General features: G+C 41.8%; 2 protein-coding genes and 1 non-coding gene across 3 annotated transcripts; all 3 read right to left on the minus strand.

Annotated features, from left to right (window-relative positions):
* Positions 1 to 1,430: 1,430 nt before the first annotated feature.
* On the minus strand, positions 1,431 to 5,609 carry plbd1a (phospholipase B domain containing 1a). Its single transcript, XM_076265632.1, has 11 exons — positions 5,460 to 5,609; positions 4,987 to 5,209; positions 4,826 to 4,909; positions 4,588 to 4,726; positions 4,232 to 4,372; positions 3,859 to 4,003; positions 3,255 to 3,455; positions 2,938 to 3,078; positions 2,430 to 2,615; positions 2,006 to 2,112; positions 1,431 to 1,842 (listed from the first exon to the last, which is right to left on the minus strand). Exons 1-11 carry the CDS (start codon positions 5,527 to 5,529, stop codon positions 1,666 to 1,668), a joined length of 1,614 nt encoding a protein of 537 aa, XP_076121747.1. The 5' UTR covers positions 5,530 to 5,609; the 3' UTR covers positions 1,431 to 1,665.
* A 194-nt stretch (positions 5,610 to 5,803) lies between these two features.
* On the minus strand, positions 5,804 to 5,876 carry trnar-ccu (transfer RNA arginine (anticodon CCU)). The gene has a single exon. It is a non-coding gene; the product is annotated as a tRNA-Arg (tRNA).
* An 847-nt stretch (positions 5,877 to 6,723) lies between these two features.
* On the minus strand, positions 6,724 to 13,079 carry pick1 (protein interacting with prkca 1). The gene is made up of 13 exons (XM_076265637.1): positions 12,930 to 13,079; positions 12,324 to 12,393; positions 11,964 to 12,075; positions 11,664 to 11,792; positions 11,491 to 11,557; positions 11,269 to 11,358; positions 11,024 to 11,077; positions 10,805 to 10,867; positions 10,082 to 10,215; positions 9,882 to 9,974; positions 9,645 to 9,695; positions 9,175 to 9,319; positions 6,724 to 8,554 (listed from the first exon to the last, which is right to left on the minus strand). The coding sequence occupies exons 2-13, from the start codon at positions 12,362 to 12,364 to the stop codon at positions 8,304 to 8,306; spliced, it is 1,230 nt and encodes a 409-aa protein (XP_076121752.1). The 5' UTR covers positions 12,365 to 12,393; positions 12,930 to 13,079; the 3' UTR covers positions 6,724 to 8,303.

Consider the following 13,079-nt stretch of genomic DNA (forward strand, 5'->3'; position numbering starts at 1 on the left):
ATTAGAAGTCTGAGTGTACAGCAGTGGTTCTCAAACTTTCTCATATTTTTAGCCGCAATTGACTCCATCAACCCGGCAAAATGGTAACGTTAAAATATTTTTTTCGCATCTCGGCTTCACGTTACATTTCCTGTCTCTGTCCACTGAATCAAATGTTATTTTTAATTCATACGTCGGCCTGTTTATGATCCCTATGTCTGTGTGGGGCTATTTTGTTTTGAATCTATGATCTTCTTTGTCAAAAAAGAAAATGCATAATTAAAGATGGGCAAAAAAAAACAATTCCCTTTGGTTGATTGCGCCCCACCGGTCATGTATCTTCCCCACTGGTGGGGCCCTCCCCACACTTTGAGAACCACTGGTGTACAGTAAGAAGTACGACACACCATCTCAGTCTTTAATGTCTTGACTCCAGAGGTAACATCCTAGAGAAAGTGGGTCATCGGATTTTGTGTGGATGAAAGTTTGATTGGCTTCACAGTTCATTTTATTATTGTGCTGTGAAGTTGTTGCTTGGGTTCAACAGTTTGTTGTTTTGCTGCAGGCTATTCCTCAAGCATCCCAGAGATGTAACTCCGCAGCTAAGACGCACATGTGAATGCTGACTCATTCACCACTCACACTGGTGAAGTGGACTGTGTTTCCAACCACATAAAACATACAGTGTGTTGTCTCAATACATCAAGCCTGGACATGCAATACCTTTGTATTTGAGGTGCAAATGGTGTCTGGAACTAAAGGCTTTCAGCTTACTAGAGTTTAACACACTGTCAATTTACTGAAGGTAAATATGATGGGAAAACAAAAGGATAGGTGATAATATATTAATGGATGTTTAAAAGCACTCTTGATAAAAACTTTGCAAATGTTGTCAGGTTTCACTCTGAAGATGATTTTAGAGTGAGCTGTCCAAAAAGCTTTGTCACAAATCAGAAGATAGCTTCCTGAATGACTTACATTAGGTTCATTGTGGTTATGTAGGCTGCATATTGTATAAAAAAAAGTCAGGGTAGAAGAAACAACATTCTTCTTCATATTTATTTAACCATCATAAAATAAAAAAGGTGCAAAGTGTCAAGTGGTTGTATCATAGAAGCACCCACTTAGAAACCAAGACATTGGACTAATTAAAACATTATAAAATATAATCTATCGTCAATAATCATCTATAATCTCTAGTCAAAGACACAGAGGTCATGCACAGTGGTTCTTCCTGCTGTCAAACTGCAGCATTCCCAACTGACAATCAACTAGTCCTGGACAAAACACATATACCCAAACACAAACACAGGTTTGCCAGCGCACACACGCACGCACACGCACACGCACACACGCACACACACACACACACACACACACACACACACACACACACACACACACACACACACACACACACACACACACACACACACACACACACACACACACACACACACACACACACACACACACACACACACACACACACACACACACACACACACACACACACACACACAAATTGGTTGGCCTTTAAAAGATGAAAAGAAAATTCAATATGCTTCCTCCAATGGCTTTTTGATTCACGATTCGTTTCTTCTCCTCCCTGAGCTCCCCTGGCGGCCCCAGCACCCATCCAACCCCACCCTGGCACGTGGACCTGCCTGCCTGTCCGCGGCCTGGTCAGGGCGTGAAGAGCACAGGCTGCATGGTGACGAAGGTGAAGTTGTAGACGGGGGGCAGGCCCTGGTGCATGGTGCTGTTGAAGCGGTCCCATGAGAAGGGAGGGAGCCCGCCCTGTGTGGTGGGCCCGTTCACCGCCTCCGCAATGAACTTCTTAGCCCGGCCAAAGTCAGTCACCTGAAAAGAGTAAACAGGAAGGGGGGGGGGAGAGAGAGAGAAAGAGAGAGAGAGAGAGAGAGAGAGAGAGGAGAACAGCATATTGTTTGTCAATGCAAAGGGGAAGGGAGAGCAATACAAGGGAAGGGAGAGCAGTAGATGGCTAGAATTAAGGAAGTCTTGCCTTGGTATCATAGCATCCTCCTGGTGAGGGTTTCGACTCTTGCAAGTCATTGCGGCAGCAGATGGTCTTGCATGGATTGCCCTTAGAGTAAGGGTCATTTTTATAATCTGGGGGAAAATCCATATGAAAGACCTTAATATGGCTTTCTGTATATGCAACATGATTAGTTGCTGTGGCTGAGTGGAAATCTCAAGCTCCAAAAACAGTATAAAAGAGTACAGAGTATAAAAGCTACGCAGCACACAAGAGTGATGACAAAACCCCATGCTATGGAAAAGAGAACGGAGAGCAATGGCTTCACATTACAAGAGAACAGCTTGAGATAAAAATAGGGAAGCCGCTGCATAAAGGGAAACGTACAAAGCCAACTGGCAAACAGTTTACATAAATGAGCTATGATAAATATACTAGGGGAGCCAGGCACCATTGTATCTCATGATGTGCTTCAGAGAGTCCAGGTCAGTCACGCCGGCCTGGTCCCGGCGGAAGATCTTGGCTCTGGGGCAGAGGTCATAAGAGAAGTCCGCCCCGTGCTTCTCCCACATCTCCCTGTAGCCACTGCGTGCATAGACCTCAGCATGGAAGGGCACATTATAGGAGGGCCAATAACCTGCACAAACCAATGCCAATTGGAGACAATCAATATGGTACACCACACCTTTACACCAGTCATGAGACTCATGACCATAGACACATTAAAAAATTCTCCTCTCCATGTGTCGCGTCTCCACTTAAACCTCCACTGCACTACTTGAACGTCCAGTTCAAACCGATCAAACATAACTTCTAATCTCAATGTGTGAGCATGGCAAACAGACAGAACAGTTCTGTGGTCTGAAGCAAATAGGCAATGAAAACAGTATTTCATCAACAACCATTTTGAGGAAGTGTAATGTGGTGGCATGTGATTTGTTGATGGTTTAGCCACTGACCTCGGCGCAAGGCCTGGGTCTGGTCTGAGTACTCCACCAGGCCGGGGATCTGTTCGACCACCGTCAGGGCCCAGTCCTCAATCTGCTCCCCAAGGGTCACTTTACTCGTGTCCACTATCATGTACTGGTTATTGTAGGTGCCTGGAGGAGAGGAGAAAAGGGCAAGGAGAGGGCAGGGAGCAACAAGGAAGAGAGGGACAAAACAAGGGGGGGGGGGGGGGTGTCAGTGCAAACATCCTATGAGAATTCAACAGCTGCTTGCTGTTCACACAACAGGCTTGACAAAGCAAGGGGCTAAAAGCGTCGATGGTTCTCACCGGAGTTGTGTTTGGAGAAGAGCGTTGCCCATTCCTCGCCAGTGTGGGCCAGGGCGTGGGCCAGCCGCACCCTCTGCCAGGCAAACAGGGTGTTGGGTTTAATCAGCGAGAACAGGGTGGCGTTGAACACATTGTTGGTGGTCTGAGTCATGATCAGGCCACTGCCCAGGAGGTAAAAGTCATCCAGAGACACCAGGAAACCTGTGGTGTGTGTGTGTGTGTGTGTGTGTGTGTGTGTGTGTGTGTGTGTGTGTGTGTGTGTGTGTGTGTGTGCGTGTATGTGTATGTGTGTAAGAGAATGGATGGACAACATTATACAAAACTATTCCTGAAACATTCAGACTTGTGTCTGTCTACTCATGAATCATTAAACCAGACAGACCAATCGTTCAGTTTAATACTTGGCGGCGAAATACTCAAAACCGACAATCCATCCTCCATGAGTCCTCATTTGTCCTGCACCCTCCATTCTACTCCAGGCCCACTCAACCAGTCTGCTCCATTACCATGCATCATTTAACAGACAGGCAGCTGATACTGATTGTTGTTGCGGTTGTGTTATGGGCCATGTTTTTGCCTGCCAGTCCTAAGATGATTTACACACCAGGGTAGCTGCTGAAGGACATCTTGCCGGTGGCTGTCGATGCCTCTTGCACGTTGAAGTCCCAGTGTTTGTAGATACGCAGTGTGGCAGCATACGTGTACCAGCTGGAGTGGGCAAACAGGAGGTTCTCAAAGCCTGGCAGCATCTGAAGAAGACAGGGCAAGGACAGACAGTGGGATCAGAAACACACATACAGTTATTCTCAAGCTTACGAAACAAAAACTCAGAAACAAACTGAAATATAGTGAGTCTCATGAGCCTCATTAAAGACTAAAGGTGTGTGCACAAAAAAACAAAAACAGACCATATCACCATTGACACAATCACTCTGAACATGCTGTTATGAATTAGAAGGAGAGACTATGATGCTGACCTTAATCAGAGCAGAGCAGTGACCCATGGGTGGCTGTCTGTAATCTCCAAGAGACAGTTTTGGTCCATGCACCAGGGCAGGGATCAGGTCCAACAGGTCTCCTACTGCATTCAGGAACTGCACTGCAAACAGTGACAGCGGCTGTGGAGGAAGGCAGAAGACAGATCAAGAGCTATTTGTGAGAGACCCTCAGACGCATTCTCATTCGTCTCAATGACATGCAACTGAAATGTAATGTTAGTACTCTTCATATTGCTAATTCATTGTCCAACTAAGTGGTCAAATAACAAGCACACAACAAATAACTAAATAGAAAATAGTAATGAGAACAATATCCACTATCGATTACCACTTACAGTTTTCCCTTGGCTTTTGGCCCAATGGGCAACCCCTGCTTGAAGGCCATCTGTCTGAGCCACTAGGAAGCCCGCATGCTGCCAGAACGGATCAGCCTTGTTCAGTTTAACCTGTTGCCTGGTCCAATTGTCTTGCTTACTGGAGCACACAGATACCATAAATGTATTTTAGACAGCTTGATAATGCTGTGCTTTCATTTGAAGATTTTAGTATGAAATGGGGAAACAAATCACTGACTTCATGAAATCCTTCACAACCATCAGCGTCTTTGAGTCTTTGATCAGCTGGGGGTACAGATTGTTGTAGTTATCATACATCTTCCTGTTAAAGCAAACAAACATTTAGGGGAAATTGACTTAGCGGTAGGCTATTTTGCGTTCTAAGAGAGAAACGCTTACTCAGCTGTGAGGAAACCTTCCAGGTATCCTGCGAGAAAATAGGTGACATCGTCCCTTTCTTGGGTCTTTCCATAACCTGCTCGTAGCTCCAGAACTCCCCAGCCGGTGTTGGAAAGCGAGTCGTTGAAAAATCCATAAGCATCTCCTTCTTTCTCCAACACTCCGTCTTTCAAGAGTACATCTTTATGGGTAGCATCCCAGTAGGCGGTGGCCAATCGTAGTCCTAAAATGTTCAAAAACAAAACAATCTAGTAGGCTACGTTTGCTCAGCTGTAGGAGACAACAGAATGCATCAGATCGGTGCTACTTCATAGAGTAAATTGGCTGCATAGATTTCCCAGATTTGTAGCGCCCTGTTTGCTGGTTTTGAAAGGTCACTTAGAGAGACATTGTGGCCTTTAAATTGATATAGCTAATGGCAACAACCTTAAACGGATTGGCCACTCGTGACGATCGTGTTACTTTCCACTTACTTTCTGCTGCGACGAAAGTTATTGTCACTAACACTAGATAAGTTATTAATAACTGTTTTTCTACACCCATGTCTTCGACGGAACAGACCCCGGTAGGCTGAAGTTTGTGGTAAAAGGAGAACCAAGACTGAGACTTCGGGAAATGAAAGTTGTTAGCTTGTGGAGAGGGAATGGTGTTTATTGGTTGAACAGATTTGGGCGTATTCCAATTGGTTTTCAGTGATCTATGTGAATTCTGGGAATTCTCTACGAGGACATTTGTTTTTTTTTCAGATTCCGATATAACAAGACAACCACATGTGCTTGCATAGTGCTATTTGTTTCAATCATAGTGAAAAATGTTTCACCCCAGATGGGACTCGAACCCACAATCCCTGGCTTAGGAGGCCAGTGCCTTATCCATTAGGCCACTGGGGCGGGGATAGTGGAAAAAGGGGCTGGGTTGTATATATTGTCGAATGACAAGACGAACAGGTGACGACTCAAACCAGCTGGTTTGTGACGTCATGTAACCCACTTTTCCCATACGTTGAACCGGAAAACGTCATACAGAGAAAGCTGTCGGCACTACACCCACTGATCTATGGTCTTTATAGATCAGTGACTACACCCCCTTTGAAAAAAACTAGAATCAGAGACGGTTGATAAAATAACTAGACAATCTTTTCTAGAAACATATTCATGGGTTTACACAGGTGTATTAATCAAGCGACATGCAGACTACATATATATATATATATAGGTATATTATATACAGCAAGAATAACAGAAAGTGCTGAAAGACTATGTCAAAATATCATGGACACCAGGTGGCGCCATTTTACTGCACTTTTAGGGCCTAACAGATGACTACCCATATTAGGTCCGAAGCACAGTGAAATGGCGCCATCTGGTGGTCTTGAAATATTTAATGTCTAGCCTACGATAGATGCGCAATTAAGCTGTACCATTAAGATACGTTTTTGAATATCAAAAATTCTGACATTCAACATTAGATGAGCAGAAATCTGAACAATGGCCATGCCCTACTATTTCATGTCAAAATGACTGCTGTGAAAAAGGTCCATCATTGCTTCCCTTCAAATAATGTATCACTATACATACATTTTAAATTAGAAGGCCTGTAGCCTTAATTTAATAACTGGACTGAACAGGGAAAGTTAAGTCTCATGTCTTCTTTAGCTTTGCTGATGGATACAATATAAAACCAAATATGTTCCATAGTCTAACTGTAAGTTGAAAAATTAACCAGTGCAGTGAAACGTTTCTTCTAAACACAAAACGATTTTATAGACACTTTTAATACACGCACACTATATATTTGCATGTAAATCAAACATCCACATCTTCACACACAATTTTTACCACCCACATAAAAGAACCCGCAAAAACCTATTATATTGATGAAACTCAAAACTAAAACGATTACAACAAAAACTCATAAGGTGGAAAGAAACCACAATACATTACGGGCAAAACAATGATAAAGAGCACAATAAAGTGATAAAGATGCAATAGAAAAGATTAGTTTAGAATTTTCTTCAATAATAAAAAAAAACAACATTGGAAAATAAATAAGATAAATAGGTCCCTTGATTATCAGTGTGCAATCTAGTTACAGGCATTGGCCACCTTGCAATGCAGTGCTTGGTGGAAGAGGGCAACATTTTTACTCCACATAATTGACCCTTTATAGAACAAACACACTCTTTGAAAATTAACTGCCATATATTTGGCATTATGTTTGCAGAAAAAACATTTCTTAATTGTTATTGTATCTCCCAGGCACAAAGACACTACATGAGACATGACCAGACAGTTAAATGATCTGAGATAAAGGTAAACAACATATAAGGAAAATACAATGTACGTTTTCTTGTTTTTTTTTTTTTAAATGGCTCCTGGGCTCAAACACCTCAGTGAGAATATGGGATGGGTTGTCAGGGCACTGACACTAGATATTTTGGTGCAGTGTAGTTGTTTCTTGATGACTGCAGATGTTGCCAGTGAGGTGGAATGAGCAACAGACTTTTGTAAAATATCAAGCTGTAAATATTGTATGGGGGAAAAAATACCAACTTGGACAAAAGAATCATAGCCAACCAACATAGTGCTTCTGCAGCACAGAAGGAAGAAGTGTATTTTGATGTCCACATTTTACCGGAATTGAATCACACATTGTGCCATTCAAGATCCAGTTAGTCATTTTTTTTTTAGCAAACTGATTTAATTATGTGGCACCAGTCTTGGAGTAACAGTGTAAGGTGTCCAACATGTTTCTAACTTAAAAGTGCTTCATGCAGCAAAATAAGAAACAAATGCTCCTGTAAAGACAAAAATCAATTCTTATTCAAGAGCTTATTTCAATGAGCAAAATCAATTTTCTTTTCATCGGAATGCCTTTTGTCTTCTTTAAAGGAACCTGTAAATATATACACATTTCTGCTTTTAATTGTACCTTCATAAAAACTACTTTCATGCACACATGTTTGGACTGGGTTTGAAAGTATTGTGAAACACTAATGTCAAAGGCACCCAAAATACAATTCCAGCAGAGGCATCAAGCTCCCCCATTCACTCAGAACAAATTAATGTTAACCACTCCTTTACAACAAACAACGCTTAATGAACATAAAAAGCTTTGGGGCTCTGATACAACAGTAGATCAGCAGATGTTAGTCACATAATGCCCACACAATCTGTGGAAAGTAAGATATCTTCAAGATTGGTAAATACAATAGGATGAAAGAACAGCAGCTATAAGGGAGGGAAGGGTTGTTTGATGCCTCTGAGTGTAACTGTATGACCATTCATTTACTGTCATTCATTCATTCATTCATTCATTCATTCATCATCTATCAACTTCTCCGCCCCATTCTCTGTCTGCTGGGCGGAGCTCTTGTCTCCAGCTTCTTCTTCCTCTTCCTCTTCCTCGTCCGTGTATGCCTGCGACTGGCTGCCGTAGTTGATCATGGTGCGGGAGAGGTCCACCTCGATGGGAAAGACATCAGCCTCCTTCAGCACTGCGTAGCACTCATCATAGTAACGAGACATGCCTGAGACGAAGCGCTGCAGCTGGAATACAATGTCCTGGACTAGAGAACGACAAAGAAAGTAAAGTGAACAAAATGAGATAGATATAGATATAGATATAGACAGAAAGAAAGAAGGGGGAGGGAGAGAGAGAACACATTGAGTAGACAAAAGTCCAGCAAGCACGCACATCCAAGAAGTCTAAACTGGGTGATGGGCCGAAAAAAAAGAAGGAACTGTAAAGAAAAGTCTGCAAACCAATCGCTCCCAAGCAAATGTATTCTTTTAATCAGTGACATTTTGGGGCAAACTCTTTCTCAGACGCGCTTGCATGCGGGCTTGCCCCAAAACGTCACAGATTAAAAGAATCTATTTGCTTGGGAGCGATTGGTGTGCACTGTGCAGATTATTCTTTATAGTTACATACATTGAGTAGACCCATGTCATTACAATCTACAGTATGTGTGATCTAGGGGATTTGCTGACAGAAACAAATTAAATCAACAGAGAGAGTAATAACAGGACTAAAGGATAGAAGCAACAACTGGAAACGCAGAGGGAGATGGGGCCAGATAAAATGAGAGATTAAGTAAGGGGAAGACAAGAGTAAGGAAGAAACACAGAGATAATGAGAAGAAAGTTAGCCAGAAAGACTGAACATTTAGTGCCACACAGTACAGACCATGTTTCTGGTCCAGCAGTTCAATCTTCTCCAGTACATCTTTCCTCATCTTGGCAAAGCGGGCCCGTGCCTCCTGGCGACAGCGCAACACCAGCCGGTACTCATAGTTCCCCGTGCTCACTCTGTACATGGGCTCTCCCAGGGCCTGGTGGAGGTTACACACATAAACAGAGAGAGAGAAAGAGAGAAAGAGAAAGAGAGAAAGAAAGAAAGCACACACAAGAGAGAGAGACACACACATATCATGAAACACCTATGCTTCATAACATATAATGGAAATAAAGTAGTTGACTGTAATATGAATGAGACAATGTACAATGCTTTACAGTGCAATGAATAACTGTATGGTATTGTGTTTGTACGCTTCACCATAGTTCAAAAAATGCCCCTAAATGTGTTGGCGGTCCTCAACAGCATTACCAATACAACATTTGAGTACTTTAAATTGAATCAAAAAAGGAGACTCTTACAATACAGCTGTACTCTTCATCATCCATCTCCTTCACTTTCAGACAGTAGGACTAGGGGGGGAAACACATTTGGTATATCAGCACAAACGCAGCCTAGACAACACCAAGAGAAATCATGATGTCAAATGTTATTTGAATGTACAGATTATGCCTTTATCAGAGCAAAATATACATATGGCCTTGGAAATTACTTATTGATATAGCTAATATGGTGAGAAACTGCTGTTTTTGTTTTACCAGGTACTCAAACTTGACATCCAGGTACTTGCGTATGGTAAGCTTGGTGTCAGGGATGGCCTTATGCAGGTAGGTGTTCAGATCGTGAAGCATCTGCACAAAAGAGAGAGAGGATTCAATTCAGTGATGTTTCTAAACTTTCAACAATCTTTAGTAGCGTGTAGAAGAATATGTGAATGAAGAGTGTGACATCTCCTAACTGGTTTGATGGTCTTCAGCAACTGGATGCCGTATTTTTCGATGTTACGGTGCGCCTCGGCAAACTTCACAAAGGCCTCGCTCGCAGCAGCCTGGGGTTCCCGCACACCAATCACAGAGAAGACGTCCCCAAAGGCTGGTGGACACATCCAGAACAAGGAGATGGGAATTAAAACAATCAGACAACAATGAGGTTGCTTACATAGCTGAAGTTCAAGTATTACATGCTGACATGCCCCAGCATGCATGTCAACTCCCATTAGCCCCATCGACTAATTTGTCAACGCTAAATGTAATGTTTGTAGCCCTACACAGATCCTTAGCTGAAGGCCCACAGTAGCTGGGTTTCCAAAGGCTTTAAAAAGTTAAATAGGAAATTGATTCACTAGAGGGGGGTGAATCAACTCTCAATTTGCATTGGGCATAATGCAACTATTCATATAGCTATTCATTTTCAATTGTCAAAACACAGCATACAGAAATGCACACAGATTTGATTTTTGTTTACCTACATTTTCATGAATGCATTTAATTTTCTTTTATCAATGGATTGGACTAAAGCCCAACTAGGGCAACTACTGGCCTAGTTCAGCCAGCCTATTGGTAATCAACCCAGATTTCATTAGGATTATAATGTACTGTATATTAACCACAATAAAAGACCAAATGCTGACCAGTCTTACTAACCACACCCAGTAAAACAAGAGAAAAACTTGGACCCCCACCTCTGTGAGTTTGAGAGAGCTCAAAAAAAGCTCTGAGTAGCCGCTTGGTGTGCTCCATCAGTCCTGTGCAAGAGGAGGAGGGCACTGATCAGACAGCGAACAGCTGAAATTCTAATCTTTCGCCTCCGATTAGATATCAGGCGTGCCACATATTATTGATTAGTGAGGGGGGTTATATTCTTCTACCAGGTCTTAATAAAGCAAGAAAAACAAAGTTACCTTTGTAGAGCTCTGCAGTTTTCTCAAGCTCCTCTAGTCTTTTCACCAATCCATCTGCAAGTATACCAAAGAAATTCATAGCACCACTGCTTTACCAGAAAGGTTAAAAGCAGGAACTTTTACGTAATATTCATTCAGTTATTTACAACCGATTAAAAAAAGATCTGAATGGATTGTTAAGAGGGGAATAAATGGTTCCTTTGATGTACACTAGGAATGTTAGAGGAAGAATGGCTGGTTCTCACCGTTGCACAGGATGGCTCTGCTCAAGCCCAGGGCATCTGCTGTACCTGAGCTCAGATTTTCCACTAGTCGGTGCTTCACCTTCTTCAATACTAATGCATAACACATACACAATAATCAATATAATATCATCAGTCAATTTGACAAAATGTTTTTGGAAAATGGGTGAGATTTGGCTGCAGTCTTCAGCTCTAGTTTGCATGCTGTAAAGCAGATGAACCTACCTATATCAAGAGACTTCCCTTGCTTTGGATCTGCTTGAAGTTTGTTATAGTGGATTGTGACTTCACCCTAAAAAAAAGGAAAAATAAAGGTTTAATAAATCAATTGTAAAAAAGCTGGTGGACTTACGATGTTTTGGAGAATGAATATCACTGTACCACCCCAAGTACAATACCTGCACAGCCTGAATCATTTTAGCCACCTCCACCTTGGTCTTCCCCTTAACCGTTTTACTATTGACTCCAGTGATCTCATCCCCAGCAGCTAATGTTCCATCCAAAGCTGCAGGAGTATTATCAAATACCTGAGAATATAGGAGGGATAGAAATAGTTCACTATTGGATTGCAGAATCATTTAGGTTACGTTTTTTGTACAAAACTCAAAACATTGACATCTTCCTATGCAGGGAGATAAGTCAAACATTTCTTGATTGGTAGCCTAACAGCTTAAAAGTGGCAAGTCTTGATCCATTACCTGTACAATATAAAGGCAGGGACAGTATTGGGCACCCCCACCAATGCTGATCCCAATCAGGTTCTGTGCATCTTTCTGCAGAGTAACTGTTCCTGGAACTGTTGGAATCCCACTTCATTAGAAAAAAAGAGAGATGTAAGCAATGCATCCTCAATTTCCATAACCCCTTTTTTTATAGAATCAAAATAATAGATTAAACATTTACCATTCGATTTGAAAAGATACATGTATGATATTTATGTGTGTGTTTAATGAAATTGTTGGTGAACTTTACTTTAGAAAGAAGACCAAAACGTAATTGGTCAAGGAGTTCTTCATTAACCATTCAAATTACTCCATACAGAATATAACATCACTCACAGTTTGTCCTCCTCCAACTCGTAGTCCATGTCTGTAAACATTCTAGACCAGACGGTTTTGTCAATTCGACCTGAGACGGACAACATTATCACACAAAATCAATCAAACGTGGACACTTGTGTAGTCAACAGAACCATGTATGTTCAGGTTTGGGAATATCTCGGTCGCTGCGCAAGTAACGTCAATAAATTTCTCATTAAGTCTGAAACAACAACTAACACTGGACGACAGACAATGAAACCGTCTCGACAAATAATAAACAAACAACAAACTGGCAGTCAATGATTTTAGCTAGCTAACAAATAGCTCCCAGTTTTATGTATCTATACTGGACAATAAGTTACCTTGCCCACAGCCCCACATAAAAACAGCTGGAGCGTGAAACCATTGCCATCCGTTACTGTGAAAATGTAAATATTTAGACATTCAAGTCTAACATTCAAGCATTGAAATCTAAACTGTACAGTTACAAAAGTTAACGTTAAATTGATTGTTATTGTTCAGGCATCGAGAGAGGTGACAGGTGCACAGGTTAAAGAGGCTGTTAGCTAACATTAGCTTCCCAACAAACAAACATTACAAACCAGGGATTCAATCTTTGGATACCTTAACTGGTCGACTCAATGTACGTTTATCGGTGCTGTCTTCATATGAAGTTGTATGCTGCTGTTAAATTTCACCAGCCGAGCGTAGCCGTTTAGACGAGCTAACGCTGTCAGACTTCTTCATGCACAGTAAAAGACTTGTTTAATTTGG

This window comes from Alosa pseudoharengus, unplaced genomic scaffold (genome assembly GCF_046254945.1).
Source record: "Alosa pseudoharengus isolate Yale_2024_CS ecotype anadromous, Long Island Sound unplaced genomic scaffold, YU_APseudo_1.1 YU_APseudo_1.1_scf_4, whole genome shotgun sequence".
Lineage (NCBI taxonomy): Eukaryota > Metazoa > Chordata > Actinopteri > Clupeiformes > Clupeidae > Alosa > Alosa pseudoharengus.